Source organism: Fusarium fujikuroi, chromosome FFUJ_chr06 (assembly GCF_900079805.1).
Source record: "Fusarium fujikuroi IMI 58289 draft genome, chromosome FFUJ_chr06".
Classification (NCBI taxonomy): domain Eukaryota; kingdom Fungi; phylum Ascomycota; class Sordariomycetes; order Hypocreales; family Nectriaceae; genus Fusarium; species Fusarium fujikuroi.
In genome coordinates this window covers 253,409-275,558 of record NC_036627.1, presented here as the reverse complement: position 1 = coordinate 275,558, position 22,150 = coordinate 253,409, and the positions used below count along the sequence as shown (strand labels likewise).

Sequence of the window (22,150 nt, the reverse complement as noted above, 5' to 3'; positions counted from 1 at the left end):
AGAATCAAGCCAAATCAAGTACAACTCTTCCATGAAGTTTCCCCTCTTTCATATCCATAAATACCTCAGTCAAATCTTCCATCTTGCGAACCCCCACGTGTGGCTTGATGATACCACGAGCAGCAAAGTCAAGAACTTCGATGGCGTGCTGCTGATTTCCAACCGCGGAACCTACAATTCGCAACTGCTGTGAAATCATCTGGACAGGCTTTGCCCCCGCGATAGGCACTTCGTCGCCCTCAACCATTCCAACGCAGACAACAGTTCCATTGAATCGCAAAAAACCCATAGATTGTGCGTAAGCTCTCGGGGAGGCCGTGCACACAATGACTGCGTGAGCACCGAGGCCGCCGGTCAAATTCTTGATCTTGGTCGTCATCTCCTCGTCGCTTGAGAAGCCCCTCACATCGACAAAGTGCTCTGCACCAGAACTATGCACGAGATCAGCCTTGCTGTTGTCATCGACGCCGATGACGCGCAGGCCTAGAGCTCTGGACCCGAGCTGGCAAGCTAGATGACCTAAGCCACCTCCCGCCCCAGCGATGACAACCCAGTTGCCGGACTTTGCCTGACTACGCAGTAGAGCAGCGTACACCGTCACACCGGCGCAGAGCATCGGGGCAGCTATAGCTGAGTCCAGCCCCTCTGGTATAGGCGTCACGCACGCAGCTGTCCCAAGTACGTATTGTTGAAAGGTGCCTGGGGTGAAGTAGCCCGAGATCTGTTGATTGAAGCAGAGACCATCTTCGCGGACAATGCAAGGTTCTGCGAGAACAACTTAGCTTTGACTAGGTGTGGATGTCAGGTGAATTACATACCACATCTTCCACAACAGCTAGCGATCCATTTCACTCCAACACGATCTCCAATCTTGATACCCGTAGACTCAACTCCTGGTCCCAGCTTGACGACCTTTCCCACACCCTCATGGCCGCCAACCTGACCCTTGGGTGTTGGAGCAGGGAGCGATGTCCACTGAAGTAGTGTCAGTCTTTGTATCAGTATGAGGTTTAATCTTAGGAGTACAGCTCCAGGCACAAAGATACATACACCATTCGTCATGACAGCCAAGTCCGAGTGACAGACACCGGAATGCGTCCTGGGTAGGTCAGTATCAGCTGGTGCACGTATCCGACATTATTGGTAGCTCACATATTAATCAGCACTTCGCCTGGTCCAGGTTCTGGCGTGTCCAATGTTGTAATCTTGGTTGAGATGGAGCCGGGGCTATCGTATACCACGGCTCTGTACTGCTTTGGGATCTCGGGTCCCTTGGTGGCCATTATGGAAGCTATCCTGGTTGAAACCTACGTTCAAGTTAAAGCGGGGCTACCTTGAGATCAGAGGTCTGTATCGTGGTGTGTTGGTGATTTGTTGCTTCTTTTTCCTAGTCTGTGCTGCCTTCGAACTCTCAAGCGATGTGAGCGGGACGAATTAAAATACGGCTTTCTGATGGGAGCAGTTACTGAGGCACAGATGTTAGATTCTCAATCCAATGCGATTGCAGATCGTAGCGTGTTGAGCGTGACAGACCAAAGGCTTAGTGACGTTATGTTCTGTCTGCTGCCTCGGCCCAGCGGGGTAGGTCACAGGTAAGGGTTAAGTCTTGTCAATCATGCATCCCCGCACTGCCATTTTGCGACCCCATTAGCGTAGTCCGAGTCAGAAATCAGTAGTCAGTGCTAAGGAACCGAGGCTGTACGTCAGTTAACCAATGGACCTCGTGACAGAGCTGTCATCTCAGAGGAATGGCCGAATACGGTTGGTAATGACTCTCTCTTCATAGCCAGTGAATATAAGTGCTTCTGCAAAGCCAGATGGATTTGTCAAGTAACTAGCATGAATATTTGACATGGCCTCGACCCTCTACGTTAGTTCCTACACCTCTCTCGCCGCATAATCTGACCGCTACAAGACACAAGATGCCACTGACCTCTGACATCTGCCTCCCTGACGGCAAAAGTTACAATCAACCTTTAGGCCTGTATGATGGTGTCCCTCCTGTCTATAATGGTATCTTTCTAAACTAAAGTGTCAAGGTTCATTGATAACGAATTCCGTGAAAGCATAAAGGGAAAGACCTTTGAAGTTGTAAGTTGCTTGCCAAATTATGAGACTGCGCCGGTTGCTGAACGACGCCTTTGCACAGGTGAATCCTACGTAAGCAAATCAGAACCACGCAACCTTTCAGTACTGATACCTAGGACAGCACCGAGGGAGTCATAGCCCACGTCTCCGAGGCCGGGGCAGAGGATGTTGACTTGGCTGTGGCCGCCGCACGACGAGCATTCAAAGGCCCATGGTGTACAACAAGCCCCGAAGATAGGGGAAAGTTGCTGCGCAGAGTAGCCGACCTGATCGAGGAGAACCTCGAGCTGCTGGCCAAGGTTGAGACGCTCAACAATGGCAAGGCTCAGCAGTGGGCAATAGGAGATGTGAAGCACTGTGTCTCCGTCTTCAATTACTATGCAGGTTGGGCCGATAAGATGGAAGGTAAAGTGATTGATGTTGATACAGAGCGCTTCAGCTTTACCAAGCGTGAGCCGGTATGTACTGTAGCTCCCATACACCAATTACATGACATGCTGACTTGACTCGTTTTGTGTAGTTTGGCGTGTGTGGACTAATCGTCCCATGGAACGCACCTCTTGTCCTCATGTCCTGGAAAGTGGCTCCAGCTCTTGCAGCTGGCAACACCGTCGTCGTCAAAACCTCAGAGCTAACTCCACTGTCTGCCCTTCTACTAGCTAACTTATTCAAACAAGCGGGAGCTCCGGCCGGTATCTTCAATGTCATCTCAGGCTTCGGCGGTGTGGCCGGCGCCGCCCTTGCCTCTCACATGGACGTTGCCAAGATATCATTCACAGGGTCGACTACGACTGGACGTGCCATCATGCAGGCGGCAGCCAAGTCTAACCTCAAGCCTGTGACCCTCGAGCTGGGCGGTAAAGGCCCCAATATCGTGTTTGATGATGCAGACTTCGATGCGGCTGTGGAGTGGGTTACTTTTGGCATCTTCTATAGTTCTGGGCAGGTCTGCTGCGCTGGCTCCCGCGTGTACGTGCAGGCTGGAATTTACGGTAGGTTTTTGAAGGCGCTTAGGGCAAGGGTAGCCCAGATTCAAGTGGGCGATCCATTCGACATAAACACATTCCACGGACCGCAGACCTCCAAGGCTCAGTTTGATCGCATTCTAGGGCATGTTATCTCCCCCCGTTTCACACTTCTCTGTGAAGAAACTAATTGTCAATAGGTACATCAAGAGCGGCGTGGACGATGGCGCAAAGATTGAGGCTGGTGGCTCTCGCTGGGGCGACAAGGGCTTTTTCGTTCAGCCCACCATCTTCTCCGGTGCCTCTCATGATATGAAGATCATGCGCGATGAGATTTTTGGGCCAGTATGCGTTGTCTCCAGGTTTCAAACCCAGGATGAGGTAGTTCAGGCAGCGAATGCAACTTCGTATGGCCTTGCTAGCGGAGTACATACCAAGAACATCGATCGTGCCCTCAACGTGTCCAACCTCCTCGAGGCTGGCACCGTTTGGGTCAACCAGGTTCGTACCCAACAGTAGAATACCTGATATTTACTGACTTTCGTCGCCGCGCGTAGTACAATACTATTCATCATCAGCTTCCGTTTGGGGGATACAAAGAAAGTGGTATTGGTCGCGAGTTGGGAGCAGCTGTGTTGGAGAGCTACACGACTATCAAGACAGTCTCTGTCCGCCTCTCAGGGACACAGTGATGGACTGGACTCTGAAATTATGATATCAGATAGCGAATTCAACAGGAAGAAAAGAGATGACAGTGGATTAAATGAACGAGGTTATACATCATATCACTATCCTGTGTACTATTTAGGAATCTCGTCAAGCATTGCCGTCAACAGTAACCAGTCTTGTTCTCCTTCTTCCTCGATATGACGAGAGGTGTCAGGAGAAGCCTGAGACTCGCCCATTATTTGCTTCATCCAGTCATCATCATCTGACCCAGCACACAACAAATTAGAAGGCAACGGCGGTATGTAGGTCGTTACGACAGCAGACTTCATATACCACGAGTCCAGGTTTCTGTATGCTTGATTGAAGTCCTCTGAGAAACTATATACCCCTTTGGAGGGCTGATACCTGCAGGTATCTCTTAGGTCGTATGACCATCTGAATCCAATATCGCTGGCGAATTGAGCTGCGAGACTCTCGGGCGCGTAGTTTATGCCGAAAAGAATCAGGTAGTCACGCACTTCGGGCCTAGTTCTGTCAGAAGGACCTGGTCTTGAGTGTACAGGTATAACTTGGCTAAGGGTTTGTTCACCATACAAAGTAATCGACCAGCCTTGAATGGTCTGTCTGAGACTGCAATGGACTGTTTGTTCTCTCGATGAGTAACTGCCAACACGCGATATGAGGGGGTTTGCCTATTGCGCACCTTGGATTCATATAAGCAGGGGGCTTCCTGCTCGATGGAAGTTGTGGGTTGAGTTTGACCTGTTTCTCCGCTTAGCACATAATCAAGGGCTGGATGTATGATGGGCGCATACCATGAGCATTGACCGGATCACCCGGAGCATGGCCATCCTTTCCACCGCCCCGCCACGCCAGAGAAAGCCCTCATCGACAGCCTGCAACATCAGCCAGCCGATATCGAATGGATTCCTTGCTCTCGCAGCATCCCAACCGTCAAGAACCGCCCGGATGTTGATGTCGTCGTCGATCTCCGGGCCCGAGAAGGCGTGTCCTCCCGCGTCGCTCTCGATGGTATCGAGCGCTTGGCTGAATGCTTGAAAGTAATCTCGCTGTTTGTCGCCGCAGCTGAGATCGAGGGCTGGATACAAATGCTTAAGCGACTCTTGATGGGGGTGGCATGCTGGATTGTATGCATCGCGAACATGTCTGGAGCTTTTCTCGCTACTCCCGGCGGGAGGACGTGGCGTGGAGCAAATGCTTTGATCCAAGTCGTCATCAGCTGTGTGCTTTGAGATTGTATTGGTTGCGAGCTTAGCGATCTGAGCCAAAGCTTGTTTCAAGCTAGCGATCTCGTCGAACTGCTGTCTTAATTGTTCAGAAACATTCAATCCCGAGTTACTCTGGGCCTCTGTGAGCCTTGCGACGCTCCTCTCGAGATGGGCGATGTATGCTTTGGTCTTTGCGCGGGATGCCTGCTGGGACATACGATCGCTCGCCCTCTTTCGTTCGCGTCGACTGAGGTTGGCATCGTTGCGCTTTGTGGTCAAGGCACCGAGGCCCTGAGGAGAAGACGTGCTGTCTGTTGCCATGTCGAGCAGGTTGTTGGCAGGAGATAGAGAAAGATGCGGGGAGAGCTATGGCATACAGAGGTTCTGCCTGTCTGCCGACCAATGGAGAAGCAGTTCTGCATTCCCCAGACTTCGTAGCTTCAGTGCAGCGAAAGGGATCCGAGCGTAGAGGTCCGTGAGTGCCGAGGGTCCCGTAGTTGCTAGCCCTTATTTGGCCAAGGTCAGTTCGTTTCCCCTGCGTGCAAATCCCTTTGGAATGCGGGGTATGCGGCCGAAGTTAGATAGCGAGACGTCTTTTGTCAGTCATGGTGATAAGATTATTATCTACTCTGACCTGGCCTCTCGACTGGGATACGATGGTGGGCTCTTATAATGCAAGACGTCAATTACCTCATATTTGTGCTTGCCTTGATCTCCATCAATTTACCCTCTTTTTAACCCCAACGACTTTATAGACAGTTCCAATCTTGGCCGAACATGACTTTCAGTTCTGTCATTTTGGAGTTCCCGCCGACCTTGTCCTGGAGGGCTGGGTCGATCATAACATGTACCCCGCGTTTGCCAGACATTATACCGTGTTTGCAGAGGCATGAATAACCTCGGCTCATAGAATCCCATGGCTTCATGTGCTTAAGAGCCCATCCCCAAGGTTTTCATCCTTGATTGGAAAGATTATTTGATGAAATTCCATCTACGGTACCATATTCTTAAGATCTTAACAAGTTACACGTTCCACGAGACATGGCTTGGCCTGACAAAAAGCAGTATGCTTTTCTGGACATCCCAGAATAAAAAGACCATGCTGCCCTTGGAGAAACCGTCAAAAGGTAAGGGTCCGGAGAAGTTGGTGCCAATCATATCTGATGGCATGTCCCCAGTGATGAACCCTGATATCTAGGCCCCTACAGAATCGCTTTTCGCAAAGGAACTTCCGTGAACGCAGGTCAATGGACGTTAAACACTTAGGGGAACGTTCAAATCATAATTCTGTGAGGAGAATGCACGGAATCGAGTGCCAATGTATGAGACCAGAGACATAAGCGCAGAAATGCTGCAGATACGGTTCAAGGACGCCACGCCTTTCGTATGGCTGAATACATTTGGTATACAAATTGGCATTATTCTAAATGTAGAAGAAGTAGACTCTTTTTCGGGGCAGCCTCTGAGACGTACGGTAATTGGCAGCGATTTGGAAGATGACATCCAGCCACCTGGGCCTCCGGCTTAGCCAGTTATGTGGAGGATTAGGACCGCATCGCCGAGAAGATACCCGGCACCTGGGTTCTCAAAGTGAAGATGCAAATTTCACCAGATGTTGTGAATATATCGATGCAAGCACAGATATCAGAGATCCTAGGAAGATCCTCTAACAAGTTCTAGCTCAGAGTATATACGTAGACCTGCCAAGGTCATAAGCTCGGGGACATCGGACTATCGGAGCAGACCCATATGCAGGAGATAGCGACGACGTCTTGAACCAAGTGACTGTGTTTCCAAAGGATGATGTCACGATGGGGTTTGCCTTAGAAGACACAAGATGTGACAACTATGGCATTGTGGAGTTGTTCAAGCTATCTCGGCATACCAAGTGTTAGTACTGATAGAGGGAAAGAGCTGAGGTAAAAATGCTTTAAAAATAGGTACTATGAAATTTGAATAAGATCAGAGGATAGGTCGTAGTGGTTAGCCTAGCTCTGGGCATACAGAAATATATGGCCCAACCAACTTGCACCAAGATAAAAAAACTAAGCTAGTACATTTCAAAATACCAGCACCACTCCGACTATAACAACCATCATACTCCAGTACATGACCTGATTTCTACATGCTTCTGATGAAGGAATCAACGATGGACTGGATGAAGACTCCCCAGATCGCAAAGGACTGAGCCTATATGTTGAATCGGGTGCCTCAGCCTCTTTGGTAACGTCTACCTCAGTAGCAAACGTCGTTGAGACAGCTGGATGATGCCCGTGAACAGGCACTGACTGGGGAGGGTTAGTAAAAGTGTCGGGTGCCGGCGCTGACACAACGCTTGTCTCGGTTGGGAAGCTGTCAGAAGCAAGTCTCTGATCCTGTGGGGGCAAGGACTTGGAAGGATTCAGTGCGCTACTGGGTTGGGAGGCCGACACAATGGGCCTGTTCTTGGAATTATCGTCTGCCGAAGTTCGGACTGTAAATGGTGATTGGTCCTTCTCATCTCCTGGTCGATCGCCATTTTGCTGACCTTGTGTCGGCTGGGGGCTGGCTGTCCTTCCTTTTGAAGCTTCAGCTCCCGGTCCGTGAGTTGCTCCCTGAGTACTGAACTGACCGTTCTTATGATCCGGCACCTTAGAATTCTGCTTTCCTTGTGTCGGCAAGGGTTTGGCTGTCTTTCCTTTTGGTGGTTCGTCTCCTGGTCCATGGATAGCGGCCTGGGTACTGAAGAGCCCGTTCTGATAATCCGGTCCCTTGCCATTTTGCTTCCCTTGTGTCGGCTGGGGGTTCGCTGGCTGTTTGTTTTCCGCTTCGCCTCCTGATCCTTCAGTTGCGGCTTCAATGTCAGATCGATTCTCATAATCCGATCCCTCGCCGCTCTGTCCTCCTTGTGTCGGCTGAGGTTGGGATTTGACATCTGCAGCATTGCCAGTGTAAACCTGATGGCCTTCAATTTGATCAGTGTATCCGTGGTTCCAAGCCTCGCCCTCGATCCAACCAGCGGGGTTGTAGGTTCCACTACCAGTCTCACAAGCAGCAACTGGCACCACCATGGTGACGACATCCTGCCCCTGAAAGCCACAAGCGTCGCAAGACGAAATAATGGTGGTCATATCTACTGGTGGATATTCTTGGTGATCACAGTTGCAGGGAGTATACTGCAGCGTTACCGGTATACAAGTAGTGATAAGAACCCCTGGCTGACTTGGGTTAATAGTGACATATGTTACAGTGGTTACTGTCTCTGCAATGACAATCTCTGTGTATGTGACGCCCTTAGTGACGTGAATGGTTCGGATGGACCCTGGCTGAGTGGGAAATGGAGTGCTAGAGACTGATCCCGACTCGGAAACAGTTGACGATGCTGAAGTTGCTGGAGAGGATATTGAAGAAGAGTAGACTGATTGCGTGTAGCTTATCTGGGCAGTTGACGCGGATGTTGAGGAAAAGGCCCGTGTTCCTGAAGCCTGTGAAGTCCTTGAAGAGGGGGCAGAAGAAGAGGAGGAAGAGGAGAAGACCTCCTGGCGATAGATTGTCAAGAGACGGTTAGACGGAATGGCACGACGTCTGTCTGCACCACCAGTGGTGCCTCCGCAGAATACAGTGGGATCGCCAGGACACCGGAGGCTGCAGCGCTCATCCTCAACAATTTCAGATCCATCGAGGGAATCAGCCTTGTAGCAAGTCCTAAAAGGAGTTAGCTTGAGTACTCTTGACTATAGAAACACTCACTCTTCATAAACACCGACATAAATGCTTCCAGCAGCCAACTTCACACAGATCTCTGTGGTCATGTTGGCCTGGGTTGCTACCTCTGTAAAGGTTGGGAACCCCTCATCGGATCGCAGACAGGCGATAAAGTCATAGCCATCAAGAACTTGGATATTTCTTGGGCTTGCAGAAGGAGCTGATGAAGTCGTCGATGAAGTCAAAGAAGCTGAGGTTGAGGATTCCGAGGGTGAAACGCTTGTCACGGGCGAGGTCTGTTGTTGGCTGGATTGCGCTGTAGACTCTGTCTCTGTTGTAGCTTGACTAGTGCTGCTCGAGCTTGCTTCCGGTCCTCTAGAACTTAAAGAGACAGTGGTACTCTCACTTGACGTCTCAGAGCTTGGGTTCTCGGTACTAGCAGAGGTCAAAATGGTGGAGGTCTCGATACTCAAGGTTGCAGTAGGGGTCAGAATAGAAGAAAGTGGAGAGGATTCTGCTGAGGCTGATGTTGTAGGGTTCAGAGTAGACTCTGATACAACTGAAGTAGACAGGTATGTGGACAGAAACGTAGACTGAGACTCAGATTGTGTCCTGGATTCCACTGTCGACCATGACGTGGCGTCTGAGGACATGGGCTCTGATGATGTAGGTAAAGTGGTAGAGGTTGATAAGGTTGTAGATGGGGTGGATGTTGTAGTCGTAAGTGAGGTAGTTGTAGAAAGCGTAGCTGTGGAAGACGTAAACTGAGATGATGTAGCTGACGAAGACGTAAATGCTGATGTAAGAGACGTAAACGTAGACGATGTAGTCATAGAAGACATAGGTGAAGACGATGTATCTGAAGAAGCAGACGTAGATGTAGAGGATGTAGAGGACGTAGATGTGGATGCAGACGACGTAGATGTAAAGGTTTCAGTTACAGATGCTACAGTTGTGGATGAGGCAGATGTTGCGGATGTTGAAGTTGAATCGGCTGAAGATGTAGAAGAAGTTGAAGGTAATCGGGCGGGGATGATAGCCGCATCATAAGGAGGAGCCGCGCTCGAACCAACATACACATCAAACGTGTAGCAACGATTCATAGAGCCAAAGAATGATACTCCAAGGCAAGCTGAATCAATTTGGCATAAGTCCATACATTGCTCAAAGCTGTTGGCTTGAGTGTTTGAAGAAGGAGAGCCTCCCAATATCGCTTCACATGTGATTTCGAATACCGTATTGGAAGCACCGGTGTAGGTACCGCCCAGTTGAGCGCAGGTCAGTGGTGCTGCTGATGATGTAGATGATGCCGATGACGACGTAGTAGAAGATGTTGAGGACATTGGAGTTGTTGAGGATATTGAGGTTGAAGATGATGAGGATGATGAGGATGATGCAGGCATTTTGTAAATGTAATCAGAGCCTACACTTAAGTACGAATCTGACAAGGCACCCTGATATACAATGCAGTAACCGCTGTTCTCTGCGAAAACTGCAGCATCGCATTGGCTATCAACATCGCATGCCTGCAAGCATGTCTCCAGGGTATATCCATTCCCGAGACTAGACAGTGTTTGATACCCATTTGGCGAGGCATCACATGTGATTGTAAACTGATTGGTTGTACCACTATAGGTACCATCCTGACAAGCTGGCGGTGTTGAAGATGTTGCTGCGGGTGCCGACGAGGTCGAGTCAGCCGAAGATGTTACATCGGTTGAAGATGTCGAATCAGCCGAAGATGTCGAATCAGCCGAAGATGTCGAATCAGCCGAAGATGGCCGCGATGAAACAACACCCAGGTCCCAGGAGGCATCGGGCGTTGAATAATCAGTGTGACTGAAGAGGTGGCAGACATTTCCGCTGTACGACAAAGACACTGCAACGCAGTTTAAATCACTTGCGCACATATCCATACACCCTTGCAGATCAGCGGCGACGCCATTGGAGATTTCAGTGCCCACGTAATGTCTTCCACATGCAGTATTAAACTGCACATTATCGATAGAACTTGTATAGGTGCCAGCTTGACATTCCGGTGCGGCGGATGATGTAGCCGCCGCAGAAGAAGTCGTCGATGATGCCACGGATGTCGACGTGGATGGCTGCTGGCGGATAGCTGTATCGGTATAGTCGCTGTACGAACCAGTAACCACGCTGAACAAATTGCAAATGCCAATGTTGTCCCACGTGATTGCAAGGCATGATGGATCTTGTGCGCATGCCACCATGCACTCTTCAATGGTGCCAGCATTCATAGCAGCTTGACTTTGGTAAGACGACGTACCCGATAACCCCTGACCGCAGATAACATCGAAAGCCACATTTTGAGCGGTATAAGGGCCTTCGACGGTGCCCGGCTGGCAGGTCCCTGCAATTGCTGTACTGACCCAAAGGGCCAACAGTCCGAGTTGCAGCCTCATGGTGTGTAAGCTGGCTTTCAACAAGCACAAGTTGCGATTGGTATACAATTGAGGGAATACAACTAAATAACACTCTGTAGAGACTCTAATTCTGCATTGCTATTTTGTGTACTGTTTCTCTGTGAGACATTTATTATCTGACTGTTACCTAAATTAGTCGTAAGGTTTATATTGCATTCCTTCAACTTCGTATTTAGGATCCAGAACGATTTTTCCGAATTGTAAGCTCTTCAGTGCAGCTTAGTGCAAACTCTAGCCATATTGCCCCAGCTTCTCTCTAAATTATACTTATACTGTAATCTGTATTGTATTCCTTATCGCAACTTCTTGATAATCAGCATTAAGCAAATCTTTTACCTTATAGTAACAACAGGGCAAAGTATAGCATTTTCAACGATGCAAAATTGCCATCTCTATGGTCTCGGATATCGGCATTCCTTTACGCAAGGTGGCGCTCACCATTCGAGAGTTTTATCATTTTAGACATCTTCGGTTACTGGTTCTAACCGTTATCTTCAACCGTCCACCTGTTACGCCTCATTTAAGCGGCGTGGCTTGCACTAAGTAGATATCTACTGGCCGCCACAGCTGCGCAAGGACTGTTTTCTGGTATGCCGAAGCTCCGTGAAAACAGCTCATGTTTTTAAAACCTCGAACAGGCTTCTCACCACCGATGGCATTCCGAAAATTGCATTGCGTGAGGGTGGTGGCTTGCATTCTATCGACCAGAATGATAAGCACACGAAGTTGTCAACGTAAGCATAAGCACAAAAAGCTCTTCATAAAATGGAAATACACAATATTGACAATAAAAAGAGTGCATTATACATAACTGAAGCTGCAGATAATGCAGGTTCGAGTCAAATCATCTATATGGCAGGTTGCGCGAGTTTACAAGGATCTTCTGGGTCCAAGCAGCGAGAACACGCACTATTCATTTGGATTTGACAAAATCCCACTAGTCTTGAACTCAATAGTTCGCTTAATCTCAGCCTATCATATACGTCTCGCTTAACGGTCATTTTAGCATCAGCCAGCTACAGCTTAACCTGTAGCCGAGGGTCTGGCAGAGTGACTCGACATACTACGACGTTGTAGCGAGCCTCTATCAGGCCATTCTTTAGAGTCATTATGCCCAAGCCAGCTATATCGTTTAGATGAAGCGTTTTTATCTTGTAGATGTAGTTCCGATCGAGCTTATACATCATTCAGCGTCACAGAAGGGACCGACCATAGTTGCTATGACAGGTCATATATGCTACTTGTGTTTTGTAAACTATTGAACCATTGGCTGAGCTATCCATAGATTGCAACTAATAAATACTGAGCGAATGGTGTTGGCCTCTTCGTAGCCCTTTGGCTTTTCTTTATTTTACGCCTCTACCTGACTGAACCAAGCCGCAATCTCACCAATGTTACTGTCCACAACATCTGGCTGATCGTAATGTTGGAAATGCGAAACACCGTTATCCCAAATCAATTTCTTCTTCTCGGCCGGGATCGACTCGAAATGCCTCTTGGCTGCAGGCGCATTCATGCAATTGTCTCCATGAATAACCAAAGCCGGCTTAGTGAGTTTGGCTACCCCAGGTACGGTTGAATAGCCAAAGTGATCCAAGTCACTCATAACGGCGTATCGGTTCTCAAATCCCTTCAAAGTCCACGGACCGTACCAGGTCCACGCGACGGGACCCGGAAGACCAGCCAGTGAACCAACATCTGGGTCTGCGGCTTTCGGATCGACGAGCGGTTGGTAGATGACTTGGCCTGTTTCTTCGTACAGCTCTTTAGCCTTTTTAGCTCGCTCGATGCGTGCCTGATATAGCGCCTCCCCTTGCTCAGGCGTAGGCATCTTCAACGACCCAACGTCGACCCCGGGTTCGATGTTGACGCAGCCAGTGCAGATCATCCAGACGTCAGTCTCATGGTCGCGATAGTACCCTGTCACGGAAGCCACAGCGACGACTCGATCATCGTACGATGCAACGTCTAGGCACTCAGGACCGCCTTGGCAGACACCGACGAGGAACAATCTCTTTGCATCTACGTCGCCTCTGCCAGCAAGGTAGTCAAGGCCAGAGACGACGTCTTCGTTCTTCATCTTAGGATTCTCTAGACGCCGCGGCTGGCCGGTACTCTCGCCGACCGTGCGTGGGTCAAAGATTAGAGCGGCATAGCCTTCGTCGGCAAGTCGTGTGGCATACTGCAGTGGGGCTTGTTCCTTGACAAATGAGTATGGGCCGAGAACGACGACGCCGGGCGGGTTGGCCACGTCTTTGGGCATATACAGGATGCCGGCGATGGTCTCCCCGTGAGATGGATAGGTCACCTTCTCTGTGGTGTAACGACCGTGGTAGCCCATTGTATGAAGTGAAACAAAGTAGTCTTGATCTTGGTAGAGTGTTCAGTTATTGTTAATGAGAGAGTAAATTGGAGCTTATTCATCAGAAGGGGTGATAGTTAGGATGTTTGTATACTATTTGTTATATGCCCAAGACCAGTATTCCAACATCATGTTCACTGTTTGATAGAAGACGAGCGATAGCTCCGTGAGCCGCGTTTCTAGGTAGGTGTTCATGTTTCGGGGATAGCCCCACTCATTTCGGAGATGAGCCCACTATTTTCGGAGCCACGGCATATGCTATCTTTTCATTCGCCGCTGGCGATGCACATAATGAGTTTTCCGATGGTCAATTGATCCCCACGGCCTCGGGTGTTGATCAAGGTAGATCAAGGCCTCTATTTGACATAGTTGGGTTCTGCGTCCTCCTGCGCGGAACGGACGTATTGCATCACCCAACACATGTCCGAAACGCTAGCCTCGTACCAATTCGGTGTTAAGAAAGCGGGCGTTCAAAGCTAAACCTTATAGGCGGCAGTCAACCCACAGCTACTCGCAGCTCCCTTCGGTTGGTAGCTGAGAACCAATGGCAATATTGGTCGACGTTAACCCTTCCTTAGCTTGTGCTGATCTTAAGCTGCTTCGGACTTTGAAGCTGTTTACCCTGGTCACTGCGGGAGAGTATAATCAAACTGGCCATTCTCAATGCTTCCTCATAGCTAGGTTCTGCTGGCATGTCCGAATAGCCCGCACAGCGGCCGTGCCGACACTCTATGCGGCTCAGTGGGACGACAAGATGAGTCTTGCCTCGGTTTCTCGCCTCGATAGAAATTTCACTCAAAAGGCGCAAGGGACCTTGTTGGATAGCTTACATGTTGTCACTCGACTTTATTCTTTTTATCTCTCGACCGAAAACGATACATTCATACTTGACATACTTTTGCAATATAATGCCTCGAGAACAGCACGACATGACTGGGTCTAATAAGATTGTCCTTGTCACCAGTGCCAATGGCTTTATCGCCACTCACGTTGTGAAAGACATTCTGCAAAAAGGGTACCACGTACGAGGAGTCGTCAGGTCTCAAGCATCTGCCGACGCTGTTCTCAAGACTTTTCGTGACAGTTCAGAATTCCTTTCTGTAACTGTCGTTCCTAGCATGACGGTCGCGGGGGCTTTTGACCAAGCTGTCAAAGTTGTTGATGCGGTATGTATACTCTACACTTCACGCACTGACGTTAATGCGGGTCACTGACAACTGTTCTCCATCAAAGGTTCTTCATGTTGCGAGTCCGTTCACACTCGATGTCAATGACAATGAGACTGAGCTACTAGTACCGGCGATCGCGATGACCAAAGGCCTGCTGGAATCTGCTTCCATGTATGGCGCGGAAATTAAGCGAATCGTTATTACATCCTCCTTCGCTGCCATGGTCGACCTCAAAAAGGGATTGTGGCCCGGCCACACGTATAATGAGGCGGACTGGAACCAAGTTACCTACGATTATGCCAAAACTGCCGACGCCGGTACCGCATACGTTGCATCTAAGGCTTTAGCTGAAAAAGCTGCTTGGAGCTTTGTCCAGGATCGGAAGCCGCATTTCGACATTACTGTTCTGTGTCCGCCGATGGTCTTTGGTCCTCCCGCGCATTTCCTGTCCTTCTCAGCGTTGAACATTGCCGCCTGGGACATAAATCGATTCATCTCCGGAGAACTCCAAGATGTACCCAATACGGATTTCTGGGGCTTCGTTGATGTTCGGGATCTCGCAACGGCGCACGTCCGCGCTCTTGAGGTTCCTGAGGCTGGCAACGAGAGGTTTTTGATCGCTGGCGGTCGATATAGCTATCAGCAAACAGCGGATGTACTGCGGGCATCTTCGCGAATCCCCGACAATGAGAAGGCAAAGATACCGCGCGGCCGGCCCGGGGACAACTATCCAGGCCCCAATGTCTACGAATTGGATAATTCCAAGTCAATTCGCATTCTGGGTGTCGAGTATCGCTCATTTGAGGAGTCTATTGTTGATTCTGCGGTCAAGGTAGTTGAAGCGAGGCGCAAGGCAGGAATTTAGCAGAGTCAAAACGATTCAGGATCATGCATGTTAGATGACAAACATACTCATAGACAGCTAAGATCAGACGAACCTCTAAGGTCTACCATAATTGAACTCTCGTCTCTATTGTATGTAACTTTATAATTGACTCAGCAACACGATATCGCCTGTAACTGAGTGGAAGGCTTTCGTGGAATTTGTACTGGGTCTGGCTCTTTCGCCTGGCCATCTACGCCGGATTAAAGGAGAAATCGCAGGCAGCATTAAGATTCGCATCTCAGAGTCGACAATTCATGCTTTGACTGCTTCTGCTCTGTGTACCTAGAGCTAGGGTTGCTTAACCTTGAGGTTTCGGGAAAACGAAATGCTAGCGAAACTAACTAACCGTATCATCACGTAGCCTTCTCCCTGATTGTGAGGCGTAAACAATTATGTCCGTACCCGATCCCGAATTTCGGAGTGAGCAACCAACTAGTCTACCAGTGGCGATGACCCTAACAACTCCACCATAACTATCTCCAAAAGCCGACGGTATCTTTGTATGTCCGTATACATTTGCACTTCTTAGTGCGAACGAGGAGCCATTGAGAACCTAGTGATGTCACAAGGTCGCTCTAGCACTAAATATGACGCTGTGGTTCCTTGAGATGGCCGCCGCCCATAGTAGCAATAGTCTCGCAGAAGAAGTGCGAGAAATCGAATGCCAAAAGGATAATCAAGGCTAAAACGGCAATATACTGGATATTTTGATACCGTTGAGAGCCTTTAATGAAATCAGAGGGAACAACACACTGGTGCATTCCAATTTGTATTCGGACTATACTCTGCTACAAACATTCGTGCTTCTAAATGTGATGTGAGGCTACTTGGCGCCATGCAATGTATCATCTGTGATGTTATAAGGCATTGAATCATATCCAAAACTGCCCATAATGCTCATCCCGAACTGGTCTTGCCCATAAGCTGCTGGTAATGAAGGACTTGTGCTCAGCGACTGAGCGAGATACCCGCTGCGTAATAGTTCGTTCATCGGTTGAGGAACCAATACATCTCCAAGGTCAGGTTGTAGAATGGTGCCCCAATTCGCTCCCACCGTCTCAGTCTCCATTATTGTAAAGCTTCCATCATCATTACCTCCCTGGCCGTTGTCCAAGGTTTCCTCCGGATACACAGTCGCAAGCATTTTTTGATACAGCCGTTCAACAATACTGAGTGCGGAATTGGCAAGAACATTTTTCCTCGCCTGCAAAGACTTGAGTCTCTCAATGCCCAACTCGAGAATCCTCCTGGTCGCTGTGAACTGTTCCCGTAGTTCATCCGGAAAGCGAATATGCACCGCTGCAACAAGCACCATCGCGTCAAACGTCGCGAACACCAAACTAAAAGCTTTGTACTGCAACGGTTCTGTCTGGTCGAATAGACGACCTTGAGATTCCAAGATTTGCATCGCTGCGTCAAAGGCCTTGTGGCGGCTGTTCGGTTCTGCAAAGATGAACGGTCGATGCAAAGCAAAGACGACAAATTGCACGTTGGTGTACATTGTTTCCAAGGCCGCAGAAAGCCAAGGAGGTTCCCCCTGGCGAGACCTCTGGACTGTCGCCCATCCGGGAAGGTTCGCAATATTAGTAAGAATAGTTTCGTGGATTTTGTCAACTGGGATACGCCAGTCCTCTAATTTCTCGAGATCGTGAATCTCCTGTAAGAATTTGTAAGCCGTGTGATAGCCGCACAAGATGACGTCGCGAGGTTGCGGTGGCCTTTGGTTTCCAGAGCTGTCTCTTGAAGACATTGGCGAGGCCACATCGTTGGGACTAATTCTTGTCGACATGGGCCTTCCGAGTACTATGCCCATATGAGCATCCCATAAGTGAAGGATAAGCCAGACGTTACGGCCCATTTCGCGATCTGATGACTTTGCGGATCTCGAGTATGTCGTGGAATCTGGTTCTGTCAGATGCAAACCGAGTTCTTGGGCGTCACGGATAGCAGTTCCGAGCGTGTGCCATGCCTCGATTACTGCCCCTGTGGACTTTTCAAAACAGGCTCGCATGAGTTCAGCCTGGACTCCCGTGAGCGTGGGCTCGCTCTTTCTGAAAGATGAAGCGAGTCGACGACCTGCATCACTGTATTCTGCTGCCCGATCAGATAACTCCATATCAACAGCATACTTCAGGTCGTTCAGGGTCTCAATATGCTGTGCGGGTTGAAAAAGCAGGGTCTGTGCTAGAACCTGGAAGAGCAGAGCAGGGAAAGATCGGAGGGTGGTCGGTAAGGCGTCAGGTCCTCTTTTGAATTGATCATGCGTCAGGCGGCGCCATTGAGCAAGTTGGTTCATAAAAGCAGCTTCGTCGACGATATCGTAATGCCATGCTACATTTCTGAAGAAGTCATGCACGAGAATGTCTATGTGTCTTTGAGACGGGAGTTCTCGAATCATGCTCACGTATTCGCTAGGCGCAGGACAGTCCCTGGGCGGGGGTTGATACAAAAGACTTGCAGACTCCCCCACACTACGGAGGACTCCTGGTGTTCCTTTTGTGCTGTCGCCATAGCCCAATGGCTTGAACTCACTGGGCACAACACCCAAGGCGGGTGGAATTGGTCCTGGACATGCTCGCAAGACGCCGTTGGTGGATTGATCTTGGAGCTCGACAGGGAGGAACGTAGAAGGCGTGCGATTGGCATCCAAATCATAGAGGCAGACGTCCTGTTTCCTCAGCAAATGGCATGTCCCTAGGGAGATGTACACGCTTACTGCTTTGCCTCGTTTCATACAATGAGCACATGGCTGGCGGCGGTCGCACTACAACACAACGTTAGTCTGGGACGCCTTGATAAACGAACTGCTAATCGATGCCTTTTGTTTACGTCGTTGACATTCCCTGCACGAGATGACACAGCGCTTGCGTCTCGCGGACGGTCCAATCCCGTTGTGGCTCATAAGCATTGGGGTTCAAACGTCTTTAACTACTAACGTTGAGCCTTTAAGGAAATACAAAGGAACAAGTAGAACATGTATGTGTATGGGGCAGGGTATGAACCGCGAGTCAGTGGTAAGCGCCGCGACCCCGCTTCAGTATGACATAATACTGTGGCGCATTGCAGAGCGAGTAACCTAAAGCCTGTCTATGGGTAAGAACATGGCTTTGTGCTCCTCAACGTTAAGCACACTAGTGAACTAGACTCGGAGGCTTAGTCGTCAATTAACAAGAGGTCGAAATTGAATATAGGGCTGGCCTGCAGGGGAAAGAGAAAGTGTATGACCAGGCGTTAAAAGCGATCGTATATGCCTTCTGCTGTATATTTTTGGAAGCTATCTGGCTTGCAAAAGTAAAATTATGATCTATCGCCAGCTCATCACTTGAGTATATATAGTTACGGCTTGCACTGTTGTAATGATCCCCCCTGGAACCCTACTGTTGAGCAGCCAAAATCTTTAGTCAACTGGTCCGTTCACAAACTTTCTGACTAAAACAATCTGGACCGCCGAGTGGGATAGATGGGGCTAGATTCATTTTCTTCTGCGTAGTTTCCACGGTTTCACTTCTCTGCAGTTCCTACAATTTAATAATACAATTCGTATCGGCAAACAATGGCGACTACACAGCTTCGAGTCGTAACCCGCATCAACCATGGCATTGCTCAAGACATGGTATCCTCTTTGATCGTGGGTAGTCAAGCAGCCGTACTCGTTGATGTACCCTTGACCATCCCCCAAGCAAAAGAGCTTGTCCCATGGATCCGATCCAACGCCAGCGTGCCATTAGTGGCGATATTTGCCACGCACTTCCATCCAGATCATTATCTCGCTGCTCACATCATCTTAGAGAGCTTTCCTGAAGCCGAGCTATATGCTACTGAGAAGACAGTGGCTTTGATCAATGAAATCGTCGAGGACAAAGTGTGTAATTGCTCAAACCAAACAATTGAATTAGCTAAGATAAGAACAGACAGCCTTTTGGAAGTCGGCATTAGGGGGCGAAAACATTGCCAACTCGCCAAGAATCCCGAAGGTTTTCCCGTCAACCTTCTTTTTGCTTCCAGGAAACGATATCGTCCATCTTCTTGGACCTGTCAACGGAGACAGCCCTGAGCAGACCATGTTCTGGATCCCCTCCATTAAAACACTGATTGCCGGCGATGTCGTATACGGCAGTGGAATGCATATGTGGCTCGCTGACCTTGACGACCCGTTAATGACGGAAGCATGGCTCAGCTCTTTGCGACTCATCGACTCTCTCGGTGCAGAGAGGATTATTCCAGGACATGCACTTAGTGATCAAGACGGTTTCAGTGGAAATAAGGATACGGACCACACACGAGCGTACGTTCGCTTCTTCCAGAAAGAGATCGAGTCGAAACCGAGGGATACCTTCACGCCAGATGAAATCACCGCTATGTTTGATCAAGCTTTTCCAGAGTTGGCAGAGATGGAAGAAGGTTCGACCTCGAAGCTTTTGCTCCAGATCAACGCTCAGCATTTTGGCAAGGGAGGCCAGCGACAAAAACACGACGCCGATCTAGTTTCACTTCAAAAGTCTTATACCTCAGCCTGGGACTTTAGTAAGAACTAATTGGCGATGGCCTAATATGATAAATCAGCCATACTTATATATCTCAGCGGAAAAACCTGTCTAAACATTATTCGCCACTCTCTACAATAGCAGAATCATGTATCCATGATTTCGATAAGCTCCTTTACCACAATAGCATTGACTGTCGCTGTGCCTCTTCCTTGGCGTAGTCTACCCTTATTCTATTTATGGAGATCCTTCCAATTGCTTTGGAGCAGCCGGCGGGACCGGTGGGGTACTAACCGGATCTAGACAGACAAGTGACGGTGGGGCCCTCCCGACGGCATCATGCGACGGCATACGGTTGACGAGATGTAACAAATGCTCTGGGCTCAAGGCAGAATACAATTGGCCAACTTGAGCTTTACTTAAGTCCATAAATTATTTCATGTCGTGATGCTACAAAGTTCCATATAAGCTACACGCTTTACAACTACCAAGACCCAAACTCCCGACCATTTCCGAATCACCTTACCAAACAAATAACACAATCCATTAGCCGCTCACCCAATGGCTCCTCTCAAAGTGATCATAATCGGTGGCGGCCTTGCCGGCGCATGTCTAGCAAACGGCCTCATCAACAAATCCGACGGCCGAATCGACGTAACTGTCTTCGAACGCGACGAGGCTGGTTCAGAACGAGGAGGCTACCAAATCCGACTTGGGGCTCACGCACTTATCGGTTTCAAAGTCTGCCTGAACGAAGAACAATATGCAAACCTACTCCCCTGCTTCGGCAAGTCTGGAGGCGTCGTCTCCTCTGCCCCTTGCATCTTTAGTCCTTCTGACTTGAAAGTTCTGATCGACTTGAGTAAAGCTCCAGTTTATGAGAAGAGCGCTCCAATTGCACGAACGAGACTTCGAAACTTTCTCCAGAAGCCACTACAGGAGAATGGCTCTATCCATTTTGGTAAGAAGTACGTAAGGTATGAAGTACTTCGAGGAAAGATAGCTGGGCAAAGCAGCATCAGGGTTCACTTCAGCGACGATACTCATCATGACTGCGATGTCCTCATATCTGCCGAAGGAAGTGGAAGTCGTATCAACAAGCAGATTGGGCTTAACAACATCATCACCCAGGTGACGCCCGGACATGGTGGCTACTTGGGCAAATGTCATTTACCGTGGTCTGTACTACAGACACTGCCGCGACAGCTTTTGGAAAAGGGCACGATCTACACCGGCAACTCCAAGGCTATGGTGTTTGCCGCTGTATATCTACCAGAAGCGCTATCGTCTCCCAAGAATGCTTCTTATTCCGAGCACACGGATTTCCTCAAACCCAAGAACTACGACGAGGATGAAGCTTCTCTTTTCCTCGGTATGGCATGGACGACGGGTCCTGACGCCGCAGAGCTACCTCACGTCAAAGACAAAAAGGGTTTGATGAAGACGAAGCTCACAGAGGCTGGCTTTCATCCTGGTTTTCAGAAGCTTGTTGACGCTGTCGAGGACGACGCTATCATGACGACGCCTTGGCGATATGCGAACAACGACACGCCCATGGATTGGAGACAACAACTTCTGTCTAAGAGCGAGAGCATGTCGGATCCAAGCATTGCGAATTCGCGGGTTTGGCTCATTGGAGATTCTATCCACCCTATGCTCCCTTCTAGAGGAATGGGCGCGAATAATGCGATCCACGATACAGCTGATGCACTTGGTCCATTACTTGAACTCGCGAAGCTGAAGAATGCAAATGGAGATGTGTCTGATGAACAGATTGGTGATCAGCTGGCGGTATATGAGAAGGTTATGATGCCGAGGGCTTTTAAATGGGTTAAGAAGAGCAGTAGCCAACAGGTATGAATCCCATTCCCAGCGTGATGATTGGAGCTAATGATGTAATAGTTGCCGGACCTGGACAGTCTGTCAGGGCGAGCAATAATCATTGGTCTGCGAGTGATGCTCTTTGTAGTTGGTGGTTTTGTCAGATGTCTTAGGATGCTCGGTTGGGAACCGAAGGATGATGCTCCTGAGCTCTCTTGAAATATCCGCACCATATTATGAACAACTGTGCTATATCTACTTACGGTATTAATTTACTCTCTGTCCTCTTCTAGTTTCCACGTCTGGCTGATGGGCTTGGATGTAAATCAGGACTTTATTGGAGGAAACG

At 49.1% G+C, this 22,150-nt stretch overlaps 9 protein-coding genes; 4 read left to right on the top strand and 5 right to left on the bottom strand.

Annotated features, from left to right (window-relative positions):
* Positions 1 to 4: 4 nt before the first annotated feature.
* Positions 5 to 1,283, bottom strand: FFUJ_05437 (probable ADH3-alcohol dehydrogenase III; the record flags this gene model as incomplete). XM_023578647.1 has 4 exons in its annotated part: positions 5 to 765; positions 819 to 975; positions 1,051 to 1,099; positions 1,153 to 1,283. 4 exons carry the CDS (start codon positions 1,281 to 1,283, stop codon positions 5 to 7), a joined length of 1,098 nt encoding a protein of 365 aa, XP_023431623.1.
* A 639-nt stretch (positions 1,284 to 1,922) lies between these two features.
* FFUJ_05436 (probable aldehyde dehydrogenase) lies at positions 1,923 to 3,745 on the top strand (the record flags this gene model as incomplete). XM_023578646.1 has 7 exons in its annotated part: positions 1,923 to 1,984; positions 2,040 to 2,091; positions 2,150 to 2,160; positions 2,210 to 2,546; positions 2,609 to 3,180; positions 3,254 to 3,554; positions 3,632 to 3,745. The coding sequence occupies 7 exons, from the start codon at positions 1,923 to 1,925 to the stop codon at positions 3,743 to 3,745; spliced, it is 1,449 nt and encodes a 482-aa protein (XP_023432898.1).
* A 108-nt stretch (positions 3,746 to 3,853) lies between these two features.
* On the bottom strand, positions 3,854 to 5,272 carry FFUJ_05435 (uncharacterized protein; the record flags this gene model as incomplete). XM_023578645.1 has 3 exons in its annotated part: positions 3,854 to 4,247; positions 4,426 to 4,484; positions 4,538 to 5,272. 3 exons carry the CDS (start codon positions 5,270 to 5,272, stop codon positions 3,854 to 3,856), a joined length of 1,188 nt encoding a protein of 395 aa, XP_023431622.1.
* A 1,739-nt stretch (positions 5,273 to 7,011) lies between these two features.
* On the bottom strand, positions 7,012 to 11,058 carry FFUJ_05434 (MUC1-Extracellular alpha-1,4-glucan glucosidase; the record flags this gene model as incomplete). XM_023578644.1 has 2 exons in its annotated part: positions 7,012 to 8,635; positions 8,681 to 11,058. 2 exons carry the CDS (start codon positions 11,056 to 11,058, stop codon positions 7,012 to 7,014), a joined length of 4,002 nt encoding a protein of 1,333 aa, XP_023431621.1.
* Positions 11,059 to 12,430: 1,372 nt separating this feature from the next.
* On the bottom strand, positions 12,431 to 13,420 carry FFUJ_05433 (uncharacterized protein; the record flags this gene model as incomplete). The annotated part of the gene is made up of 1 exon (XM_023578643.1): positions 12,431 to 13,420. One exon carries the CDS (start codon positions 13,418 to 13,420, stop codon positions 12,431 to 12,433), a length of 990 nt encoding a protein of 329 aa, XP_023431620.1.
* A 929-nt stretch (positions 13,421 to 14,349) lies between these two features.
* FFUJ_05432 (related to aldehyde reductase II) lies at positions 14,350 to 15,475 on the top strand (the record flags this gene model as incomplete). XM_023578642.1 has 2 exons in its annotated part: positions 14,350 to 14,607; positions 14,675 to 15,475. The coding sequence occupies 2 exons, from the start codon at positions 14,350 to 14,352 to the stop codon at positions 15,473 to 15,475; spliced, it is 1,059 nt and encodes a 352-aa protein (XP_023431619.1).
* An 844-nt stretch (positions 15,476 to 16,319) lies between these two features.
* On the bottom strand, positions 16,320 to 18,230 carry FFUJ_05431 (uncharacterized protein; the record flags this gene model as incomplete). Its single annotated transcript, XM_023578641.1, has 1 exon — positions 16,320 to 18,230. The coding sequence occupies one exon, from the start codon at positions 18,228 to 18,230 to the stop codon at positions 16,320 to 16,322; it is 1,911 nt and encodes a 636-aa protein (XP_023431618.1).
* An 819-nt stretch (positions 18,231 to 19,049) lies between these two features.
* Positions 19,050 to 20,031, top strand: FFUJ_05430 (related to metallo-beta-lactamase domain protein; the record flags this gene model as incomplete). XM_023578640.1 has 2 exons in its annotated part: positions 19,050 to 19,358; positions 19,408 to 20,031. The coding sequence occupies 2 exons, from the start codon at positions 19,050 to 19,052 to the stop codon at positions 20,029 to 20,031; spliced, it is 933 nt and encodes a 310-aa protein (XP_023431617.1).
* Positions 20,032 to 20,541: 510 nt separating this feature from the next.
* FFUJ_05429 (uncharacterized protein) lies at positions 20,542 to 22,020 on the top strand (the record flags this gene model as incomplete). XM_023578638.1 has 2 exons in its annotated part: positions 20,542 to 21,834; positions 21,883 to 22,020. 2 exons carry the CDS (start codon positions 20,542 to 20,544, stop codon positions 22,018 to 22,020), a joined length of 1,431 nt encoding a protein of 476 aa, XP_023431616.1.
* Positions 22,021 to 22,150: the final 130 nt, after the last annotated feature.